Here is a 22,476-nt window from a genome sequence, read left to right as displayed (position 1 = left end):
TTATTATACTTTAACGGATTTAAGTGTAAGTTTATTACACATAAACTTAATATATATTAAAAAAATAAAAAAAATAATAATTTATAATAAAAAGCTTTAAATATTATATTAAATAATATTAAAATAATAAAGTTTTTAATTATTAATATGTTAAAGTATTTAATTAACGAGTTTATTAATTTTAATATAAAATTATTTAATTTTATAAGTAAATATATATATATAATATTAAATAATTTTTTCTTTAAATATAAATTAAACTTAATTTAAGTTTTATTTTAAAATCTTTTCATAATAATATACGTAATAAATAACTTATTTACTTAAGTACTTAATAATATTATAAAGTAAGTTTCATTTTAATACACCTATGCTTTTAACTTTAACTTTTTTTCCTAAAGGCGTTCACTATTGTTAATGAAATTTAATAAGGATATAACAACTTGCTTAACTTGCACGGAGCTCATTAGGCTATTAGCGTCCAGGTTTTACGTTCTTAAAATAAAAAATCGACTATGGAATCAGATATGCCTTGAGTTTACGAAAGGTTTGTAACAATGTGTGAATTGATGTTGTATTCGTCAACATTTTCAATTAATTAGCTCAGACCGTCCGAGGCCAAACGGTCGCAAATAGGGTATGGTATGTTGGGCACATATTAGTCGATACTACAATTACAATTTACAATATATCAAATACTCCCTCCCATACCAACGCGGAAAATAACCATGATTTTAATACTCGGACTCGGGGTTAGATAAATGGCTTCCGATCCTCCCTGTCTTTTTGTATCCCAATAGGTACGACGTTCCGATGTTGTGTTATAGGTCTCAACGTAAATGTATACAGTACGCTTAATCTGCTCCTTACCATCAGGATAGGTTAGGGGGACCTGGTAGCTAGGGTCGAATCCACATCGTAACGCGGTCGTAAACGGTTCCGTAAGTAGGTAGGCGTTGTTGAATTCGTCATCTGGAAGCTCACAAGATGGAAAGAATCAATAACAGACTATAAGAGCAAGAACCATAGTGCAACTGTGATAAAAGAAGATGATTTAAGGTTATCCGGGGAAAATGAGGCTGCATACTCCACAAATCAGCGCTAAGAGAGCCAGTCTAGCTAACTACCTAAACTAAAAGCAGGTCGCGATCTAGGTATTGGGGATGTTCTGTCGGAAATGGAAGAGTACATTGGTACATACATTGGTACGTACAGGTGACAATAACCTTACCCTTCGTAAACTCGGGGCAATTAGCTACATACCTCGCTACCTGTACCTAGCTAGCTAAACAGTAGGCTAAAAAAAAGGAAGGGTGCGACGACGATGATGATGACGATGCTAATATAGAATGTGACTGTTCTTCTCATCAATTATCCGGAATGCCTCCCTAATCCATAGCAATTATACCGCATTCTAATCAGGACGAAAGTAGGTACCTAGGTATTTCCTATGTCTCTTTAAGACCAAAAGAAAAAAAAAGATAAAAAGCCTACTCTCATGTAGTATAAAACTTCCCAATCAACCGTCCGGCCACTAGTATTCTTCGCCCTCGGCATCCTGGTCCTCGTCCTCGTCTTCCACATGCTGCGTAGATCGACCGTTCTCTTCCCTGTGCTCCGCGTCCTCGTTTCCGTCCTGCGCGCCCTCGCCCTCCCCTTCCTCGCCCTCGCCTTCGCCATCCTCTTCCTTGCCGTACGGGTGGTCCCGGTACAGGCTCATCCACGCCCGGATGTCGTCGCTCGGGTCCTCCACCACGACGTCCAGCTGGTCCACGTTCCGTTCCTCGATCATGTCCGCCGGCACGAGCCCTATCGTGCGGGCGATGTTCTTGTTGCGCTGGGGCTTGATGACGCTGCGCTGCATGACCGGGTAGTAGAAGGCGGCCTTCTGGTCGAGGGCCTCGTCGTCGTTGAACGCCAGCACCACCTCCTCGTCGTACTTGGTCTGGTTGTTGAGCTCGAGCTCCTGCGCCGTCTCGTACGTCCGCACCCGCGGGAACAGGAAGTTGGGCTTGCCGTTGCTCTTGTGCGTGTACAGGCCGTCGTCGTCATGGTCCGGGTTCTCGATGTCGAACTTCTGCCGGAACCGGTCCGACGCGTCCAGGCTGTCGTTCAGGAAGAAGTCGTAGTCCATCAGGTTCTGCGGCTTCGGGACGTGCTGCGGATCCCGCTCGTGGGCCTGCATGGCCATCGCAAAAGCAGCCTCCTCGGCCTCCGTCTTGCTAATAGGCTTGAGGATACCGTTGAGGAGACGCTTGTCGTATACACGAGTCGCAGGGAGAGGGTTGTTGGTAAATTTGAATGTGACATATGCACCGGAGTCTGGAAAGGCCTCAAGGTCGGGAATCAAGGGGTAGGCATCAACTAGCTTGAGGTTCCTCTTAGAAGGATGCTTGACCCTGCTCTTGTCCTTGAGGTTCGCAGCTGCTATGGCAAAGCCCTGATCTATCTTCTTCTTGATGTGTGCCGGGGAGTCAACATCTGGCTCGGGAGAAGGTCGCTTCAACGGGCGTTTGGGAGCTGGGTTGTTGCTACGGAAAGCGCTGCTATCGTGACGTTTGGTTGAGACAGAAGATATGTACTCTGTACGTCGTAGGAAGGACACGTTGGTTTCGGCAGGTTTAGGATGACCTAAACTGCCGGGAGCTCTGAGAAGAGCTCGATCGCGGGGATGGATTTGCGGTGGTTGCGCAGGAGCTTGGATGGCTGTAATCTCTAGTCAGTCCAATAGTCATCATAGCTCCAGAGCTTTACGTACAGCTTTCGTCACCTTCAAATATCCCTGGCATTCCCACGAGGTCCAATGGCATACCCAGTTCGGCATCAGCCTCGATGTTCAGCGGTTGCTCCCTCGCTAACCTCGAGGCAAAACCGGGGGCTGTGTATTGACCGCTTGCGAGGCCGGTATTGGGTATATCGAGAAGCTTTGGCGGAAAGGGGGGAGGTGGAAGCGCATTGGAGAAACGGATTCTTGCGATGAAGTCCTGATGAATGGAGCGGTGCTCACCGCTGCGCGACGAGGAAGCCATCGTCAAGATGGCTTAGAGGATAGGTAAAACCGGGATAAGAAATAAAGAATCGGCGATGGAAAGTAAAGTCTTGAATGATACTCCTCCTTTTGTTTAAAAAATGCTCGGCGTTAATGGCAAGTGTTGTATTAAGTAATTGGTAATTGTTAAGATACCAACGGTGGTGCGCAATTGAGAGAAGTATATTCCTGTAATGAATGGTGATGGTGCGTGGTCGCAAGTTTAAGTAATCGAAAGTTAAAGTAATAAGTTGTTCTGCCGCCTGCGCGTCGCGATGAGCTGGATTGTGGGTACTTTCCCCCAAGATTATCGGTCGCAAAGAAAAAGTTGTCAGCTGTAAAAGTGTAAAAGTGTAAAAGTTTATCGCTATCTTCACAACCTTGTCTTAGGTACCTGGGTACCTACACCCATCCCCCATCTTCAACGTTTATTACAAGGCTATGAGACTGAGCGTCGCAACTTTGTATCATAGTAAATATTTTTTGGTTTAGTATAATCAATACTTACCCCAATCGACTTTAAAACTTCTTGTTATTATCCCTGTTCAACATAATGCAGTAGTACAATGTCTATTGATGATAATCCGGAAGAGTTCAAACCTGCCTTAGGTCCGCTTCCATGCTATCCTCGTTCCTCGTCCTGCCACCCAAGGCCGACCAGCGTTAATTCGGACGCTCGCGACATTACTCCGTACAGAACCCCTAGCTCCTGTATACCGTAATACAAAAAGCCTGTATCGTAATTTGTACAAGTCGAACCTCAGCGTACACCACCTTGATTAAAGGTAGACTTCATTATAAAAATATACCGAAACTGTCTACACCTTAAAGCCTAGACCCTTTTCAGTAGTGGCCTTTCCCCCCCGGCGTTACCCTGATTAATCCTTTTTTATGGTCCACGTATTCCGTCGTAAATCCATGCTTATGAAGTACTGGCCTTGCCGTACTTCGCCTTGCCGAATGAGAAAGGCACATATCGGTATTTAATCATATGCTGAATCTGCTTGCGCACTGGAAATGAAATTAGCGATGCTAGTTCATCTGGATATAAGTCTCATAACTTACTGGTCAGGAAAAAGAGGATGATCCAGTACATCACTAGCACAGGCCAGAAAACAGGAACATCGAAGATCTCGAACCAGCTGCAGGTGAACGCGATGGAGATGGCACGGGTCGCCTCGTGCCAGAACTTAAACTCGGGTAGTCGTCGAATAAATGGTCTGAATTCCTCGTCCTGCTTCGTCGGTAAGCCGCCGGCTGTCCCATCTTCCATCTCATTGTCTAGGAGCTCGTTGGAAGGGTCGAACTTGGGCTGCAGGAAAGCCAGGAACAAATTGAGGAGGTAAATTCCGAGAGCATATGCCACTAGAAATAGTTAGCCATGTCTTAGGTACCTAGGTCGTTATCATAGAGAGAAAGAGAGAGAAAGAGAGAGAAAGAGAGAGGGAGAGAGAGGGAGAGAGAAGGCTTTCTTACCGATGTACCAGCCTTGCGCGAAGACGATGCGAAGAAAGAAGATGCCTAGAAATGCACCCGTGCCAATCCATCGTTGCAGGACGTACGGCGTTGATCGATCCAATAAAGCTTGGTATTGCTATGAAATGTTAGAAAGAAACGTTCTCTTATTCACAGAAAGCATTGGCGCAACAAAAGCCTACCCGCTGAATCTTAGACGTCTGGGCTGTGACAGCTGCGAAAGGGGTCTGGTCGGACTCGATGCTATCCATGATGGATAATGAATGCAGGTGTTCTTTTTCGCGGGATAGTAATAATTCTTGGATTAAATTGGATTTCTCGTTCAGTGTTTGTAAAATATTCGTAATGAGGCTGGGTGGGATGGGATCGTGAAAAGAGAAATTGGTGACGCCGGAATGATTAAAGAAAATATCGATTTGTCTCAGCACCAGTTTGCACGTCGCGACTTTTCGCTTGCGACGCCAGGGGAGAGAGCCTTGAATAATCTGGCCAGCTAAAAGGGAACATTAAGTTTCTATTAGCCACATTCAGATTCACAGCCACGAAACTAGTAATAGTAACTTGAATGGGTCTGCTTTTATTGGCTGTTGGGCAAGTTTGCTGGGCGTTGTTGATTGGGAACCGTTTTCTAGTGGTGGGTGCACAGGCCCTTAATTTCCCCTTTAGTTGCACATAACTTGATTACTATGTAACTTGATACAAGACCTCGGGATATTCCAGTAAGTATTTCCTAACAAGGTTTCGCTTATTCAGCTACGGCTCTATCCTCGGCCAGCTTCGGCTTCAATGAGCTCATACGTACAGGAAGAGGTGTATGTACATCATTGTTTAAGCTTGAGTTAGTTACAACTTCATACGTAAACTCTTGCGATATCTTATTTATTTATGAGGTGAACGACCTCTTATTCAATATATTGCAAATTAACTCCTTACAAATTAATTATCAATTCTCCATTGTAATTCCATTGAAACGCTTGTATATCAAAGTAGTTACGATTCATTAGCTTCGCAAACCAAACCATGAACACATTACGGACTTTGAGGCCACTAGCCTCCCGCCTTCAACCCTATACTCTCCCTAGAACAACCCGTCAATTCTCTGCTACCGCAACTAGATCTTATGAGTACATATTGGTATCAGAGCCTAGGCCAGGCGTCGGTCAAGGTGAGATGACGCTGCTTTTCTCTAAGGCTGTTAATTAACCCGAATTCCTCCCCCTACTAGTAACCCTCAACAGACCCAAGGCCCTTAATGCCTTGTCTACACCTCTCATCAACGAGCTCAACCAGGCCCTAGACGAGCTCAACTCGTCGGACGGCATCTCAGCCATCATCCTAACGGGATCCGAGAAGGCTTTTGCCGCCGGAGCTGATATCAAGGAGATGGCGCCCCTCACCTTCTCGGAAGCATACACCAAGAGCTTCATCGAGTCGTGGTCGCAGCTCACGACGCAAGTCAAGAAGCCCATCATCGCGGCGGTTTCGGGACACGCCCTCGGCGGTGGGTGCGAGCTCGCGATGATGTGCGACATCATGTACTGCACGGAGACGGCGAATTTCGGGCAGCCGGAGATCAAGCTGGGGACGATCCCGGGGGCGGGCGGGAGCCAGCGGCTGACGCGGGCGATCGGCAAGGCGCGCGCGATGGAGATCATCCTGACGGGGCGGTCGGTGTCCGGGACCGAGGCCGCGCAGTGGGGGCTCGCGGCCCGGGCTTTCCCCAGCTACGAGGCGCTGATGGAGGGCGCGCTGAAGACGGCCGAGACCATCGCCGGCTACTCCAGGGTCGCGGTCATCGCGGCCAAGGAGGCGGTGAACAAGAGCCAGGACCTGCCGCTGCGGGACGGCGTCGAGTACGAGAGGCGCGTGTTCCACTCGCTCTTCGGCAGCCAGGACCAGAAGATTGGCATGAAGGCTTTCGCGGAGAAGAAGAAGCCGGAGTGGAAGCATGAATAAATAATGGACGATGTCATGGTTGTACGAATGTGACGTGGCGGTTTATAGGAAAATGGTTAAGGCATTGAATCTAATCCACCAAGACACATTGAGGTTTGAGGCTTGAGAGATGTGGAATTATATTGGCGGTACCTCATAACTGCTGCCGTATGCTCAGACCCGGGGTTTCGAATCACTTGTACATATCACGTTTAAAATCAAACCAATTACCTACTCTCGCCAATATTAAGAATACATACCTAAGGTACCTACTGATATTAGTCGCAATTCAAAGACCCTAAATCTGGATACCCATCATAAGTTGCTAGCAGTTTATAGGCAACGTTTTGACATATGCGAATTGAGACCATTTACTGACGCCACTTCGACTACCTATGCTGCTACGCCGGTCACGCTCCGATGGTGGGGTTAATAGGTACCTGGTGTACGGGGCTTGGGCTTGTCGGATAGGGCTGACCGGGAATTTATGTTAGATCTACCTAAGCCTCATTAGCGCGGCCGTATTTATGCACACATACACACATAGGTAATGTGCATAGTTATGCGTACGAAAACGGATCGTGAAACGGGGTGCATAAATTGAGTTATAATAAATTGTTACGTTTAACAGTTATTTGAATAATTAGGTCAGACCAATTCTGCTGATGCTAATTATACCTATAAGTTTCAACATGGTAAATCTCGTCGGTGTATGGAACTAGGTATACGTATAAGTCAACGGAGAAACGGTATACTTGGTCTTGCTCGTCGGATCTTCACGTAATCGTGCTTCTTGGCCGGCTGTCTTCGACCGCAATAGAAGCTGCAATGCAGGTAAGCTTCGTTGGCGTGAACCGACAGGGAGGATGATTGAGTTACTCCGATTCAAACTCCACGAGTACCTACATTACCTAGATTACTGTGTAAGCTACGTGATTAAATGGAATAGTCGGTATTATAATGATTCGTCCGGGCAAGAAGGGGCTGTAAATCATGAAGATATGTGATGAGATTTCCAGCTAAAGATTGTACCGGCATTAACACGGCACCAGCAACCCCGAGCTTATATTTTTGAGTAAAAGTGACTTAATACATTTATATTCATATAATAGTGCTAATATTTAATATTATTTATATAAAACCGTTTTTAAATATAAAGCTTTTAAAAACTGGAAATAAATGTTTATAAAAATTATAAAATTTATAAATTATAATGAAATTATAATGAAATTAAAATGAAAATAATAAATTTAAAAAATAAATATTAATTTAAATTAATATTATAAAATATATTAATAAAATTTTAAAATAATTATATATTTTTATTAAATTTATTATTTATAATTAAATGTAATTATATTATTTTATTAATTATAATATATTTATAATAAAAATATAATAAAAAAACTTTAAAAAATAAATAAATTTATATATTGTAACGAACTTATATTTAAATCCGTTAAAGTGTAATAATAATAAGGTTTTAATTTTCAAGTAAATAGTAATAATATAAGTTAAATGTTAATAAATATTAAAATATTTATTAAAAAAGCTTAAAGTTTTTTCTTTTATATAAATTAAATATAAAATTTAAATTAATAATTAAAAAAAGTTAAATAAATGATTAAATATATAATAACTTATATAACTTAATTATTTTTTGTATTTTATTTTTTTTAAAAAATATTATAATTAAATTAATTAAATTATCTTAAAATTATAACTTTTATTAACGTTTTATTATAATGTTAATAACTTTATTTTTATTATTTTAATTAGTGCTATTTTTAATAAATGTTAGTTCGTAATATTAAAATATAAAAAGTTTATAATAATTATAAAATTTAAATTTACATTTTTTTTAAAAAAAATATTAAATGTAAAATCACTATGTTAAATCACTTAAATATAAAATAATTAACTGTAAACCTAATATAAATAAAATTTTGTAATTAAATTTATTATGCAAATAAATATAAATATTGCATTAAATCCAATAGCGTGGCTTTTAATGCATGTATTTCGAATGATTTACATTGTAATGTATTTAACATATCTCTACATCTTTCACTCTTTCAATCTTTCAGTTTAACTCCATTTTTTACGGCCGACTTTAGTGGACTTAAGTGACTCAGACAATTGTACATACGGACGAGAAATATCCGACTTCAACTCTGACATAATTCTAAACGTTTCCCTATCGCTACCGGTTTCTTTCCAAGGTCACCGGCGCTGCGGTCAGATGCATCAGATGCGCAGCTACTAGCACCATGCAGTTCGATTCTAACGGTGGCGCGGGACTGGATACGAAGTACTTGGATTCGGCAGTACAGAGACATTTGAGCTGTTCTATTTCAGATACACCCCCACCACCACCACCACTACTACTATTAACTCTCTCGTTAGCCGCCCTCGTATAAAAAAAGAAAAAAAAAAGAAAAAAAAAAACAAAAAACTTGGGACTTTCAATATAATTCCCTAGCTATAAAGTCAGCAAAAGACGCGATGACCTCTTCAAGGCCTGGTGTCGATCTGGAGAAGGAGTTGACCTGTTCGGTAAGTTTGCATCTAAGATGATTTCGAATACCTACCTAGGTCTAGGTACCTTAGTGAATGGTAGAATTGAAGTATTTACTAAACGGCTACGGGCTACTACCACATAGATCTGTACGGATATCCTCTACCAACCCTTAACCCTCCTCGATTGCCTCCACACTTTCTGCGGCTCTTGTCTTAAAGACTGGTTTTCATGGCAAAAGAACGTAGCAGAAAATTCACCAAACCCCCCATCCCCTGGTTCGATAAGATTCACCTGCCCGTCTTGCCGTGCTCAAGTTCGAGATACCCGCCACAATGCTACCGTCACTACTTTGCTCGACATGTTCCTGGCTGCAAATCCGGACAAAGCCAAACCCGACGACGAGAAAGAGGAGATGCGCAAGAAATACAAACCTGGAGATAATGTCATACCACGAATTAGAATACTCGAGAGGTCGCTCGAAGAGAGGCGGCTAGAGGAGATGGAAAGGCGAATGTTGGAACAAGCGCGCCAGATGAGTTTGCAAGATGTTGGTGTCGAACCTGGAGAGGGCTCTAGACCGAGGCGGCATCATGGCCATAGCCGGTCCGAAGATGGAAGGAGTAGATCCGAATGGGACAACAGTCGTGAGATGCGATATCGAGACGAGCATGATAGACCCTTACGAGGAGACGGACATCGGCGTCGGCATGATTCGAATGGTATGTTACAACCTGATCCACCTCCGGATGAGCGGCGCCGTTATCGCAGTGAATCACAGCATCGCTCGCGTGATTCGTCTCGAACTAGGAGGAGACAGGTTGAGCATCAAGCTTCGATAAGATCACTGATCAGTTCGTCCGATGTGGACTTTCGCGATATAGAGAGGGAAATAGAAGAGTTTGCACGACAAATTCAGGAAGAAGGTCTGCTGGATGGGTTAGACCTAGATAACATCGACCTGGCCCAGAATGACGAACTGAGCCGAAAGATCACCGAAGCATATAGACGGAGACAGAGGGATCGCATTCGTGGCCAACAGCCCCGGAGAAGCGACCCGGCCGTTACTTCACAGAGACCTGAGGCTCTACAACCTAACCCGCGGCCTCCTCCAACAGACACATCCCGGGCTAGCAGCCGACCAAGATCAAGATCGGCGAATAGTAGATCAGCTACTAGTCAAAGCCAAGCAGACGATCGGAGTCGACCTCCAGTCACATCAACGCATTTAGAGGTTCGCGCTGATCCGGAAAGAAGGCGGCGGCGAAGGACTTCCAGCGACGCTAGAAGTGTAACCGATCCCGTGCGGCCAAGGACAGCAGAGACAAGGCCAGCAGCCAGGTCGCAGACAGATTTAACTTTGAGACCTCAAAGTACTGACCCATCAGCACGACGTCCATCTATCACCGAATCGAGGAGTTCCAGTATGCCGACCACCAATTCGGCCGCCCAGCCACCAGCGGGAGAAGGCTCTCGACCCCGAGACCTCTCTTTTAGCGCGCGAACATCTGCTGCTCAGATCCCCCTGGCACCCTCACCGGAACCTCATTCTGATGATTCTAGCGTGGAACACCCGAAACGAGCGAGACGGCCTTCGAGTGTAGCCCCGCAATCTCCATTACCTAGCCTTGGTCTCATATCGTCTCCCTCTCACCAAACACATCACCAACATACGAGATCCCAATTCTATCAAGAACCGGCAATCACATGTTCTCGATGCAGTCGGCCTCATATCGAATATGAGCTTCACTACAACTGCGCAAGATGCGCTAACGGGGCGTGGAATATCTGCTCGAGCTGCTATCGTTCTGGAAAAGGGTGTGAAAATTGGTTTGGCTTCGGATATGCAGCCTTTAAGAATTGGCAGAAAGTTATAGCAGACGGTAATCGAGGACTTGAACCGCCGCATATGTTGACTTCGTGCCGATACAGGCAACCTAAGTACGCACCGGGCGGTGCGGAAGGACGTAGGACGCTTACGACTGATGATCCAGCTAATCGTTTAGAAAGTGGCATGTTTTGCGTAGGATGTTTGGCTTGGGCTAACGAGTGTTTTTGGCGGTGTGAATCTTGCAACGAAGGCGATTGGGGCTTCTGCAATAACTGCGTAAATGCGGGCAAAAATTGTACTCACCCCCTACTTCCATTGGCGTATGTCGCGCCAGGAACGGGCTCTAGTACCCCGCCGGCTAGTCCACCACTACCTAAACGCCCGCGAGGTGCGACGCTTTCGTCGGGTCCTAACGCTGTTAGCCTTGGAAACTTTAAGTCGCTTACTTTTACGACGACATGTGAAGTCTGCCATGGGCCTATTCCGCCTACCGATAAGAGGTATCACTGTTTTGAGTGTAGCAGCAAGGACTTAGAGGACGGGCAACCAGGAGACTACGATATATGCGAAGATTGCTACATCGGCCTTGTTCACGACAAGCGCATATCGGACGAAAACGGCCATATGGGATGGAGACGCTGTTTAGAAGGTCATAGAATGGCCGTCATTGGATTTATGGAGGGTCTACTTGGTCTTAGACGTTGCGTACTACAAGATATTGTTGGGGGGAGGAGTTTACGCTCAGAGCCATACGAGGGCACTGGTGTCCCGGACGACGAGCAGCACCAGCCGAGGGGCGCACGTATGCAGAGGTGGAGTTGGAAAGGACCGAACGGATTGAATCTCGAGAGGCTCGTAGCGGTAGATGTGGCGGCGACGGCACCCGCGCTGGGCACGGAGCTATTCCCTCCCGACGGAGGCGCCGGTTCAAGAGCGGTGGCGAAGTGGTCTTGGTACCCGCGGGCAGGCGTTACAGACGAGCTCCTATTTCCCAAAGGAGCGGAAGTGAGAGAGGTGGAAGATGTGAACGGCGAATGGCTGTTCGGAAGCTACATGGGCGCCCAAGGATTGTTTCCCGCGCCGTACGTACGGATTATAGAGTAGCGATACCGGACATGCCACTTAACGATATAACGACGATAATGCCGCATCTTGGACGGGATCAGACATATTTGCAATTTTTTATACCTACCTTTCATATGATTGATAATCATGGACTTATACCATAGGACGAGATACCTCGATACGCAATATTATAGCATAGTTGGTTATTCAGAACTGAACTTTAGTATGATTTGAAAGTCTACCTTAGGTATGTAGTTAATTCCATAGCACATTTGAATAAGTTGAATTGTTCTAAGCTTTAGGTCTATACCTATTTAATAACTCCCCTTATCCGAGTTAGAATTTATAATATGAATTATATAAGATGCTTTCCGTACGAGTTGTTTAGGTACCTAGGTACCTAGATGACTAATCCATGGACCCGAGAGCGGGAGCCGGGATGATGTAATTAGAGAGCCGGCTTAGCTTTAGGGGAAACCGAACCGGCTAACAAATTGCCCCTCCAAAATAATTTCTAAGGACTGCAGGGTCCTTTTTTTCGACATCGGACCATTCTCGTTCATTATTTTTCCCTTCTTCTTTTTATTATTTATTTACCTTCTTCTTATTTTCCCACGCCTCCGTTTTGTTTGCTTGCTTGTTTGTTGCATGTCTTCTCGCTCTTTACTCGAAGTACCTGATTTGAATTGAGGGAGGCAATCATGTTTCGACATAGCGTGCGAACGATAGCGACGACGGCAGCCCGCAGAGCCGCGGCTGTCGCACCGGCTGCCGCACCGGCTGCCGCCAACCCTCCGAGCCAGCACTTGCTCGCCATTTCGAAGGCTCAGGGTATCGCGAAGGGATTCACTGGCGGTACGGATCTCCTTTCCTTCCTTTGCTTTTCCTTGTCTCTCCTCTGTGATATTTTCCCCTAGTGTCCCGCAAAATAGGATAGGATGGTGTTGTTATAAGAAAGCTCATGCTAACGGAACTATGCTCCTATAGCAATCGGCAACACGCCCCTCATCCGCATGAACAAGCTCTCGGAACAGACGGGCTGCGAAGTCCTCGGCAAAGCGGAATTCATGAACCCGGGCGGGTCGGTGAAGGACCGAGCGGCGCTGTACGTGGTGCTCGACGCGGAGGAGCGCGGGCTGCTGCGGCCCGGGGGCACGGTGGTCGAGGGCACGGCGGGCAACACGGGGATCGGGCTGGCGCACGTGTGCCGGTCGCGCGGGTACAAGCTGGTCATCTACATGCCGAACACGCAGTCGCAGGGCAAGATCGATTTGCTGCGGCTCCTCGGCGCGGAGGTCTACCCCGTCCCCGCCGTCCCCTTCGACGACCCCCAGAACTACAACCACCAGGCCCGCAGGCACGCCGAGAAGCTCGACAACGCCGTCTGGACCAACCAGTTCGACAACACGGCCAACCGCCGCGCGCACATCGAGACTACCGGCCCCGAGATCTGGGCCCAGACCGCCGGCAAGGTGGACGCGTTCACGTGCGCGACCGGCACGGCAGGCACCCTCGCGGGCACCACGCGCTTCCTCAAGGACGCGTCGGGCGGCCGGGTGAAGGCGTACCTGGCGGACCCGCCGGGCAGCGTGCTGCACTCGTACCTGCAGTCGGGGGGCCGGCTGGCGGAGCGGGCGGGCAGCAGCATCACGGAGGGCATCGGGCAGGGGCGGATCACGGACAACCTGGCGCCGGACGTGGGGCTGCTGGACGGCAGCCTGCACATCGCGGACGAGAAGAGCATCGAGATGGTGTACCGCGCGCTGGACGAGGAGGGCCTGTACCTGGGCGCCAGCAGCGCGCTCAACGTCGTCGCCGCCAAGGAGGTCGCCGAGCTGATGGGCCCCGGCCACACCGTCGTCACCATGCTGTGCGACGGCGCCTACCGCTACGCCGACCGCTTGTTCTCCCGCAAGTGGCTCGAGAGCAAGGGCTTGCTCGCCGCGATACCCAAGCATTTGGAGAAGTACATCGTGCTGCCTTAGGAGAAGGGCACGCGGCAAGAAGCAGAATAAATAAAATAAAATAAAATAAAATAAAAAGGGGGGGGGAGAGAAACGAAAAAGGGAAGAAAAGGGGAGGGGAGGGGGAAAAAGACTGGGAGAGGCGTTTAGAGAATGCATAGATGCATAGTAAGCGAGTTACTTGGTCAATCGAATAGGGGAGCGAGGTTAAGGGGGCTGCTTGCTTGGTTACCTGGTATTGATCAGTTTGTATATACATTAGGTACATACAGTACATATGTACAAAGTGCAAGTTACGGCGGGGAAGATATTATACATAGATAGGTATTTGATCTGATTCCAACACGACTTCTGTGCGAATATAGGTGGGTTCATTTTTTGAAATCTTCGTGGAGGTTATTTTTTCTTTTTTTTTTTATCTTTTTTTCTCTCTACCCTTTTTCACGCCGCGTTATTATACAGTTTCTCATAGACCGCCTTCCCCCTAGTTCCTTTCCCCGCCTGGAGCGACCGCTCCACCTCGCTGGCCAGGAGGTCCCGACGAGACCGGAGCTGCGCCGCGAGGTCCGGGTTGCGGGGCTCGAGGACCTCGATGGCGATTTCGAGGCCCCGGAGAAGAGGCGCGGATACCACGACGAACTTGTTAGGCTCGTTTAGATACCCCATCTTGTCGTACTCCTCGTATAGAGCCTGCGGCTGCACTTTGGACAGCTCCCGGCCCTCGGGCCATAGCCTGACGATGTCCCGCGCGTGCTTGACCAGCTTCTCGACTGCGGCCTCGCCCGCGGCCTCGGCTCCTTGCTTCCATACCAAGGCGGCGGCGAGGTGCAGCGGCGCGAGGAGGACCATGGGGTCTCGGTGCAGCGGCAGCTCCCCCTCGAGCGGGTGCTCGTTCTTGTGGCGCTTCGGCTGGTGGGCTTCCTCCTGCAGCAGCTCGAGCACGATCTCAGCCCACCGCAGGGCCTGGGCGGTCTCGGCCGGGTCCCAGGCGGCGTCGACGGCCTTCATCTGGACCCAGTGCATGACCTCGTTGACCTTCTCGCTGGAGTCGAGGCGGAAGCCGGTGCGGGCGACGCCGCGCGCGAGCTCGATGACGTCGAAGACGCGGCCCTTGGCGCCGAGCACGCGCAGGATCTTGCAGTAGAAGCTGGGGTCGAAGTGGCGGCGGGCGTAGGCGACGCCCTCGACCAGGGGCCGCAGGTTCGCGAAGTCCTCGGGGGCCTCGAAGCGGGAGATGGCGGCGACGATGCACCGGCGGGTCTGCGGGATGTCGGTGAAGGGGTTCTGGTACCGGAACTTGAAGACCTCGCCGTCGATCTCGATGATGATGGGGTCCGACTGCAGCTTCTTCTCGTACTTGGGCGAGAACATCTTCTTGCGCTGGTCGGTCGGCAGGTACGCCGGCAGGATGATCTTGTGCCGGATGGTGTCGAGGAGCTTGTCGAGCTCGGGGGAGGATGTCGGTGTGAAGTGCGCGATGCTCGCTGGGGGGAGGTTAAGGTTGGTTACCAAAAACACTTTGGAGGAGAAAGGGTATAGACAGAGACAGAGACATAGACATACCATCTCTTCTGGCGGTAGACGAGAACGTCCTCCGCATCGTCGACCCGGCTATCCTCCTCGTAGCAGACTCCCAGGCGGCATTGCTCGCGCACAAAGCGCTTAGCGCCGCATTTCTCGACATATCTCCAACCTTTGGCCGCTATACCGCTTTCAATTCCACTTTTATTATTTATGTGTTATAATTGTTGGTTCCGCATAGTATAAGAATCGTTTTTTATTATAAAAAAATTACTGAAAGATGCCCCTCGGTTCAGCTTCGGGGGGGTTTGAATTAATTGATTTCGCAACTAAAAATTATCTTATCTAAAATGCCGGCCGCCGAGCAGCTGCCGCATGCCAAGACAGGTATCTAGATACTTAAGATACTTAAGGTTAGGAGGTACCTAGGTACCTAAACCCCCGATTTCCACCGCCCGCCAGCACCCGCAACGCAAGAACCTTACTCCTTATCGATAAGCTCTCCCGGTCGGAATGGATCTTTCCCAGGGACCCACAACTTTTCAAGTCACCTACATCCTCCTACTTTCGACATTTCAACGAGTTGCCCTGTTTTTCAACACGACACGACACACAATGATCACCCAATCTGCGCGGCGGCCGCTGAGCAGCTGGAAAGCCGTCCTGCGGAGAACCCGCCAGCAGCGAAACCAGCAGCAGCAGCAGCAGATGCCGCAGCTATTCCGCGCAATGGCTACCGAAGCCACTCCTACGGCCTCTGCTTCCACACCACCACCTCCTCCTCCTGCTACTGCTGCTCCGGCCGTCGTGAAGCCCTCGCTTTGTACGTTTTCGCCATCTTAACATACCATACTACCTACCTACCTCCAATCAACCAAACCAAACCAAACCAAAATCGCTAACATCGAACTTCTTCCCCAAGACACCCGCAAAACCAACAACCCCCACAAACCTATCCGGCCCGTCTTCGCCGTGTACCCGCGCGTGCCCTCGGCGCACAAGACTTACCCCTCGCCGCTGGACACGTACCACGCGCAGCAAGTGCAGCGACTGGACAAGACGGGGGCGCGGCGGGCGCTCTTCTCGAAGGCGAACCGGGACGCGGCGAAGCCGGGGGACGTGCTACAGGTGACGACGCGGCGCGGGGGCGGGGAGCCGTTCGCGGGCGTGTGCCTGTCGATCCGGCGCGCGGGCGTCGACACGGCCATCCTCCTGCGCAACCACGTCGCCAAGGTCCCCGTCGAGCGCTGGTTCAAGCTCTTCTCCCCCAACGTCGCCGGCATCGAGATCGTCTGGCGCCGCCCCAAGCGCGCCCGCCGCGCCCGCCTCACCTACATGCGCAAGCCCAAGCACGACATGGGCAACGTCGATCACCTCGTTGAGGCCTGGCGCCGCACCAGGAACGTCTTCACTACCAAGGGCCGCGCCAAGGCGAATGCCGCCGGCGCGCAGGGTGCGAAGCGGTAGAGGGAAAGATAGCTGGAGGTGGAGGGGGAGGGGTATGGCTATTGCTATGCCAGACGGTCGAACAAGAGAATGGGTTGGAAGAACTTGTTTCTTCTTGCTGAATCTTGGCCCCGAAAGAGGGAGACTAGGAGTCAGTGAAGAGGCAGGCCCCTTGAGAGTTGTACAGGGATGGGAATTCGCATGTATGTATGTATATATAAATGCGTATTCTGTGAACGTGTAACATAAGTACTACATACCAACCAACCAACCACGATTCAATGTGAATGTTACGTTAACGATGCGTATAAAACAATTCAGGCAGCCGATATACCTCTCATATACCTTCTAGGTGGACGTGGGCGAGGGGAATATATCTAGCACATCTTTCCAGTGTAATCTCACAAGACCTAGTAAATACCATCATTTATTAACCCGATATTTTATTATCCACAGGAATCATAATATAAGCCGTGATTTTTTACACTTAAGTACATGGCTCGGCTTTAAGTACCTAAAGTATATCAAGAGAATCCCAATTCCTCGTCATAGCATGCAGGGGAGGAAAAAAAATAAAGACAAAGCATGCCCCCCCCCGCTCTCCCCGTAGGATATCCTAGCTCATATGAACCTCCTTGGGAGCTTCATGTAATCCAAACGCCGTGTCCGAGGGAAACTCCAGCCGAACCGAAAGAAATCAATCGTGCCTCCATCTAAGATTTAATAACATCTCTATTCTCGGCCTGGGCCTCCGTCTCTAACATTATCTATGCAAATCGTACATCTAATCTACTTCCTCCTTCGTTTCCGTATACAGCCGGTTCGGGGAGAATAACGCGAGTACCCAAGTCATCCGGTGCTCCCAAGGTACCACTGTACTGTCGTACCTCGCTGCCACCAAGGATTGCGGTATACCGGTAAGGCTCCAACTTGCGCAACATCACCATCCCGAACCGGCATCGGCTGTGAAGATGGTCGTACTGGTGTTTCATCGTCCATGAATAGTTTCGGCGCTGGAGACCTTTCCCATCCTGTCGTACCTTTCCTCCGCTACTGGCCAAGGGACGGCTGTGTATCAGCTCTCTTCCTACGTCTGGGGGTCGGCTCATGCGTATCGCCGTTTTCGCCATTCCCTGGGTCCGTAATATGTTTCTTCAATGTCTCCATCGTGCCAAGCCCAGCCTGGCCATCCGATTTCCCAATTGAGTGTGAATGGTGAAACGGGTAGGTTGGACCAGGGTGTAAGAGACCCGTAAGAAGGCGTCTCCTTTCCACGCTGCGGCTACGACCACGATTCAGACTTGAAGCCCTGTGGTGAGAATGCTGTCCAATAGACATTGCCGAATGACGGCGTTGTAGCCTATACTCCTCTTCCTCAGCCTCCTTACGGTTGAGGTGCTCGCTAGGTAGAAGAACGGCCCGATCAAGTCCGTAGGGCAACCCACGATGACGGCCACGAACTTGCATGGCGATAAGGACAAGTTTGCCAAGGACGGTAAACTGAGAACACAACGAAGCATTGATACCTGTATATCCCAAGCTGAGCCCAACCGTGCCATAAGCGCTCACAACCTCAAAGAGTACGGCAAACATGGAGAAATCGCCAGCCATGAGCCGCGGGCCTTCGGTGATAGTGAGAATAAAATAGCCAACGAATATGTACCACAAGTCGAAAGAAAGTTGGCGACGCAAATGCGTTCCAACATATGATATGTTGCTCTGCTTGGTGTCGTCGTGATCTAAATCTGTATTATAGACCCCGAGGGACTTCTCCTCGTAAACGTTCGTTCCACGAATAGATATGGCAACTGGGAAGACGGAAATATACATCATGATAAGGTATGACGTTTGAACGGCTGGGTGAAGGGTAGCCAGATTTACACAGGAGAATCCTGCAGTTCTGGTAGCCGTGGCTTGAAACCACCCATCGAGGAAGCGGATATTGAGCGGAAGACTGGCGACCTCCTCGCCATGAAGCTAACTAAACATCAGCATTGAGCAACGGTGGCAGTCCACTGTCGGATACTTACATCAAGGATGATAAACAAAATCAAGTCTATCCCGTTAAGAGCGACCAAAATAAAAAAGAGCCACCAGGTAGCGTTCGACGGAAATAGAAGCGTGAAGCACCGTCGCGGATGGTCTAAGAGAAATCTCAGCTCTTCCCAAAGACCGGACCCGGTAGGTATGATGAGAGAAGACAACCAAATCATAAAACGGAGCATAATAGGAAATCCAGTATTTCCGAGAATAATCAAGAAAGACATGATGAGTAGCGGGAATATGGCAGTGTTGAACGAGTTCATGCTGTCGGGAGTAAGCGTCAAGCCAAGGTCCATGAACGCAGAGTTTGCCGTGAAGAAACCCCACCATACTCTGTTCTGGCCGGCGGCATCAACGATCGCGCCGTAGTAATCGTTGTGGGCTATCCACGGCACTAGAGTGATTATGCCAAAAAAGGTATAACCAAAGAAGTAGATTGTGAGAACAAGAGCAAGGGTCTTTAAAGATCGATATTCGATGCCACCCAGCTCCTCTCTCTGCTCTTCAGAGAGCCCAAGGAAAGCAGAGTTTCTGCCCAGGGTTGGTTGCCAACTAAGATAGGGAGGATCCTCTTCCTTACCCTGAGTTATGACAGACTTGAGGCGATACAGAGGATTGATACGACTAGTTGATACCGCCGTGTCGGTATGATGTAACTTTTCCCCTTCTTTTCTAGGTCTCCGGGGTTTCAAGGCATCTGTCGTGCGAGTGGTCGCCTCGACATCTTCCGCTATCTCCTCTGGAAAATCGTGCTCTTCTCTATGTGGCTTTATGGGTACCTCGATGGTGATGGTTGGTTGACGATCCGGGCGAGTTGCAGGCTGCATTAGTGATGACATTGGTCGGCGGTGGCCTTCAACACTTGATTCTCTTCGCAAACGATTTGAGAGACCAGGACCTTCTGGCCCCTCTTCGTCCACCTCCTCCGGTAGCACACCTCTATCGGCATCACGCGGTCCAGGAATTCTCATTCTCCGCGCACTCTTATCGAGATTGCGTTGCCTTTCTAGTATGGCAATATGCTCCGCATCGGTGCGCTTAGCCGGTAACCGGGCTTCTTCGTCATCCGAATCAATGGCATCACTCCTTTTGACCTGGTCCGAAAATTTGATTTGAGGCGGAGGAAGTCGCTGAAAAGATTGACTCCTATCTTTAGGGTCAGATTCATCCTTGCTGGGAAACTCATTTGGGTATGGCGCATGGCTTGTAGCACCCTCGATGCTATAATTGTCTAGTAAGATGCCATCGTTAGTGATTCGGGATGCCTTAGCGGTATTGTGCATCACGGTAATGTTGCGGCCATTGACGCCCCTTTCCAGGTCTACAAGGTTTGCTTTCGCCTTGGATCGCGATTTGGAGATAGAAACTCGCCGCGACCTGGCTTCTGTTGCAATATGCTGGAATCTCTTCTCAAACCAATAGAGACGCAGGAAGACAACGGAAGAGTGGATGCTAATTGGATTAGACATCATAGCGAGGAAGTAAATCACCAATTGCTGGAAGGTGTTAAGCAAGTTGGCGTCGACAGTATTCAGGCCGGCTTGGGTGTTTGCACCGCTGGCAAAGAAGAGGGCGTCAATATAGGCCAATTGACCTTTAGCAGACGCATAAATCAAGACGGATCCTATAATGGTCCATCCAATGATCCAGAAATCTAGAGAATATTAGCTTATGGTAGTTGTACGTCATCCGATGAATGACATATGACTTACAATGAGCAGTGATAAAATTAAAGTGTGGATTTCTAGACAAGAAGGACGGGCGAAGCGCCTGGGCAAAGTCCAAGAAACGCTCACGAGCTCTCCCCATGGTGGCTAGAGTAATATCCACCTAAAAGTAAGCTCTGTTCTTCGATGCTTGGAGCAACGGGGAAAGCCTATCTTAGAAAGCCACCGAGTGGGAGACCTGGCCAGCGAGGTCGTTGATGAGATCACGGATGCCAAACATAATGGTTATTGCTCGTTCCGATACTATATAACAAGGCAAGGTTAACGAGGTCAACTAAGATGAAATGCCGGAAGGTATCGAGGATAAGGAATTGTGCGGGTCAGACAATGGGTGGTCGAGAACGACATCCATCGGGATAAAACAACTTGGTGGAAGGTGAGATGAGATGTTTTTGAAGAGAGGGAGTAAAAGGCCAAGTCCGAAGTTTCATAAGGAACTTGTAAGAGCTTCGTACAAACTTCGAGATACAAAGGAGGCTGAGACAGGGACAGAAAGAGAATAATAAATGAGATGATCATGCAAGGGTGGAAATACAGGAAATACAGAGCTAGAGAAAATAACAATTGAAATTTTGTAAATACCTCAAGGAGAATATTCCATCGACTTACATCCTTGATATTGCTTGTCATAGTCTCAATTGATCGATGGACAAATAGGTAAAGGGAGAAGACGGATTGGTTCGTTCGAGACGGAGTCTTGAGTCTTGTCTTGTCTTGTTTGGATTTAGATGATGGATTTATTGCCGAAGTTGTTAAGGTTAGAGATGGTGGAGAATCAAAGAAATCTATCTTAACCGACCTCCAATTGGGATTTGGGTAGAGTATAGGGATGGAGAGAAAAAGTATGGAGAGAGAATCTGAAGAAGGTGAGGTAATCCAAGGAAAACAAATAAGGCGACGCCTTCCGCTAAAGCACGACTCGAATTGTTCAAGTGTCAGGGTGTCCAGTGTATTTAGTGTACCTTATGTAACTAAGTGGATCTAAGTCATGTTGAGAACGTCAAATTTAAATCTAGATAACGCTTTCCTATTAGTACTCAGCCTGACTTTGCATTATTTTAGTGTGTCGTTTCCCGTTGCTTACAGCTTTACTTTTTCACACCTCTTAGATTTGGAATATAATGGATATAGGTGAGGTACTATGTAAAGGGGCTTAGGTACATTGATTACCTACTAGCAATTGGTTATATTAGGAAGAAGTGCCAAGACAAAAAAAAAAAAAACAGGAGACCCTAGTCTTTGAAGGCCCGAGATACCTACCTACATAGTAGATGATGTACATACATAACGTGCATATATATACATACGTACCTCGGTGCTATCTAATGTGCACTTCTTGCAGGGATTTGAGATATCGTTTGACTGGCTAACGGAAAGCCTTCTAGCGTAAAAACTAAAACGTGCAAGACGGCCGGGATAGGAGTAAGGTTGGGGCCGGCAGTGGTGCGAAATAATAAAAGGGCTAGAGTCAGCTCTATAAGTTCCTATTGCTACTATGTTTTAAGGTTGCTACCTGTAGCTCCTACATAATACCTATACATAGTATAGGTATGTTAGGTAGGTACTATGTCAGCACCCGGCATCTGAATCATCTCAATCAACTCGGCTGCCAATTGTTTGCAGACCGAGTTCCCGAAGGTTCTAGACCCCCTCATCCCTTCTGCCAGGGACTCTAAGGCACTCGATTGCAGAATCTCATACGTGGGATCCTGGAAACAACTATGGGTACTCCATCTGCGGAATTTGGAGATGTTCGTAAAAAGTCGGGAAGGTTTTACAGATTTTATGAGCAACGTACCAGAGCATTAAAGAACAAGGAGGGGGCCCTATAATTGGCTGACAGCCATATTTCAACATGTGACTGTGTTACCCTACTTGGGCGATTTTGGATGAATGTAACGGTATTAATGCTTAGGTGATGA

The 22,476-nt window shown here is 48.0% G+C and overlaps 8 protein-coding genes across 8 annotated transcripts; 4 read left to right on the top strand and 4 right to left on the bottom strand.

Moving 5' to 3' along the window:
- Window positions 1-1,111: 1,111 nt before the first annotated feature.
- F4812DRAFT_432188 (Paf1-domain-containing protein) lies at window positions 1,112-3,342 on the bottom strand. Its single transcript, XM_047934498.1, has 2 exons — window positions 2,759-3,342; window positions 1,112-2,706 (listed from the first exon to the last, which is right to left on the bottom strand). Exons 1-2 carry the CDS (start codon window positions 3,027-3,029, stop codon window positions 1,535-1,537), a joined length of 1,443 nt encoding a protein of 480 aa, XP_047789639.1. The 5' UTR covers window positions 3,030-3,342; the 3' UTR covers window positions 1,112-1,534.
- Window positions 3,343-3,850: 508 nt separating this feature from the next.
- F4812DRAFT_59153 (retrieval of early ER protein Rer1) lies at window positions 3,851-5,088 on the bottom strand. The gene is made up of 4 exons (XM_047939222.1): window positions 4,687-5,088; window positions 4,505-4,622; window positions 4,094-4,393; window positions 3,851-4,039 (listed from the first exon to the last, which is right to left on the bottom strand). The coding sequence occupies exons 1-4, from the start codon at window positions 4,753-4,755 to the stop codon at window positions 3,951-3,953; spliced, it is 576 nt and encodes a 191-aa protein (XP_047789638.1). The 5' UTR covers window positions 4,756-5,088; the 3' UTR covers window positions 3,851-3,950.
- Window positions 5,089-5,224: 136 nt separating this feature from the next.
- Window positions 5,225-6,883, top strand: F4812DRAFT_59142 (ClpP/crotonase). The gene is made up of 2 exons (XM_047939221.1): window positions 5,225-5,669; window positions 5,730-6,883. Exons 1-2 carry the CDS (start codon window positions 5,525-5,527, stop codon window positions 6,458-6,460), a joined length of 876 nt encoding a protein of 291 aa, XP_047789637.1. The 5' UTR covers window positions 5,225-5,524; the 3' UTR covers window positions 6,461-6,883.
- A 1,626-nt stretch (window positions 6,884-8,509) lies between these two features.
- On the top strand, window positions 8,510-12,154 carry F4812DRAFT_59103 (uncharacterized protein). The gene is made up of 2 exons (XM_047939220.1): window positions 8,510-8,995; window positions 9,103-12,154. The coding sequence occupies exons 1-2, from the start codon at window positions 8,945-8,947 to the stop codon at window positions 11,890-11,892; spliced, it is 2,841 nt and encodes a 946-aa protein (XP_047789636.1). The 5' UTR covers window positions 8,510-8,944; the 3' UTR covers window positions 11,893-12,154.
- A 400-nt stretch (window positions 12,155-12,554) lies between these two features.
- F4812DRAFT_460167 (cysteine synthase (O-acetylserine (thiol)-lyase-like protein)) lies at window positions 12,555-13,838 on the top strand (the record flags this gene model as incomplete). The annotated part of the gene is made up of 2 exons (XM_047937662.1): window positions 12,555-12,708; window positions 12,841-13,838. 2 exons carry the CDS (start codon window positions 12,555-12,557, stop codon window positions 13,836-13,838), a joined length of 1,152 nt encoding a protein of 383 aa, XP_047789635.1.
- A 420-nt stretch (window positions 13,839-14,258) lies between these two features.
- On the bottom strand, window positions 14,259-15,637 carry F4812DRAFT_465354 (uncharacterized protein; the record flags this gene model as incomplete). Its single annotated transcript, XM_047938430.1, has 2 exons — window positions 15,381-15,637; window positions 14,259-15,301 (listed from the first exon to the last, which is right to left on the bottom strand). The coding sequence occupies exons 1-2, from the start codon at window positions 15,499-15,501 to the stop codon at window positions 14,259-14,261; spliced, it is 1,164 nt and encodes a 387-aa protein (XP_047789634.1). The 5' UTR covers window positions 15,502-15,637.
- A 236-nt stretch (window positions 15,638-15,873) lies between these two features.
- On the top strand, window positions 15,874-17,193 carry F4812DRAFT_432158 (translation protein SH3-like domain-containing protein). The gene is made up of 2 exons (XM_047934497.1): window positions 15,874-16,161; window positions 16,261-17,193. Exons 1-2 carry the CDS (start codon window positions 15,954-15,956, stop codon window positions 16,803-16,805), a joined length of 753 nt encoding a protein of 250 aa, XP_047789633.1. The 5' UTR covers window positions 15,874-15,953; the 3' UTR covers window positions 16,806-17,193.
- F4812DRAFT_432157 (potassium transport protein TRK1/TRK2) lies at window positions 17,194-21,134 on the bottom strand. Its single transcript, XM_047934496.1, has 3 exons — window positions 20,540-21,134; window positions 18,815-20,481; window positions 17,194-18,761 (listed from the first exon to the last, which is right to left on the bottom strand). Exons 1-3 carry the CDS (start codon window positions 20,634-20,636, stop codon window positions 17,835-17,837), a joined length of 2,691 nt encoding a protein of 896 aa, XP_047789632.1. The 5' UTR covers window positions 20,637-21,134; the 3' UTR covers window positions 17,194-17,834.
- Between the last annotated feature and the right edge of the window lie 1,342 nt (window positions 21,135-22,476).

This window comes from Daldinia caldariorum (assembly GCF_022478825.1).
Source record: "Daldinia caldariorum strain CBS 122874 unplaced genomic scaffold F4812scaffold_10, whole genome shotgun sequence".
NCBI lineage: Eukaryota > Fungi > Ascomycota > Sordariomycetes > Xylariales > Hypoxylaceae > Daldinia > Daldinia caldariorum.
Note: the sequence above shows the minus strand (reverse complement) of the source record. Positions and strands in the feature narration are given on the sequence as shown.

Bases quoted from the DNA above. Each gene is read 5' to 3' on its own strand.
- F4812DRAFT_432188 (XM_047934498.1), bottom strand. From the start codon at position 3,029: ATGGCTTCCTCGTCGCGCAGCGGTGAGCACCGCTCCATTCATCAGGAC. The intron at 2,707-2,758 runs GTACGTAAAGCT...TAGAGATTACAG, and splicing joins ATTTGAAGGTGACGAAAGCT to CCATCCAAGCTCCTGCGCAA.
- F4812DRAFT_59153 (XM_047939222.1), bottom strand. From the start codon at position 4,755: ATGGATAGCATCGAGTCCGACCAGACCCCTTTCGCAGCTGTCACAGCC. The intron at 4,623-4,686 runs GTAGGCTTTTGT...AACATTTCATAG, and splicing joins AGACGTCTAAGATTCAGCGG to CAATACCAAGCTTTATTGGA. The intron at 4,040-4,093 runs GTAAGTTATGAG...TTTCATTTCCAG, and splicing joins CATCCTCTTTTTCCTGACCA to TGCGCAAGCAGATTCAGCAT.
- F4812DRAFT_59142 (XM_047939221.1), top strand. From the start codon at position 5,525: ATGAACACATTACGGACTTTGAGGCCACTAGCCTCCCGCCTTCAACCC. The intron at 5,670-5,729 runs GTGAGATGACGC...TCCCCCTACTAG, and splicing joins TAGGCCAGGCGTCGGTCAAG to TAACCCTCAACAGACCCAAG.
- F4812DRAFT_59103 (XM_047939220.1), top strand. From the start codon at position 8,945: ATGACCTCTTCAAGGCCTGGTGTCGATCTGGAGAAGGAGTTGACCTGT. The intron at 8,996-9,102 runs GTAAGTTTGCAT...ACTACCACATAG, and splicing joins AGAAGGAGTTGACCTGTTCG to ATCTGTACGGATATCCTCTA.
- F4812DRAFT_432158 (XM_047934497.1), top strand. From the start codon at position 15,954: ATGATCACCCAATCTGCGCGGCGGCCGCTGAGCAGCTGGAAAGCCGTC. The intron at 16,162-16,260 runs GTACGTTTTCGC...TTCTTCCCCAAG, and splicing joins CGTCGTGAAGCCCTCGCTTT to ACACCCGCAAAACCAACAAC.
- F4812DRAFT_432157 (XM_047934496.1), bottom strand. From the start codon at position 20,636: ATGGGGAGAGCTCGTGAGCGTTTCTTGGACTTTGCCCAGGCGCTTCGC. The intron at 20,482-20,539 runs GTAAGTCATATG...AATATTCTCTAG, and splicing joins TAATTTTATCACTGCTCATT to ATTTCTGGATCATTGGATGG. The intron at 18,762-18,814 runs GTAAGTATCCGA...ATGTTTAGTTAG, and splicing joins TTTTGTTTATCATCCTTGAT to CTTCATGGCGAGGAGGTCGC.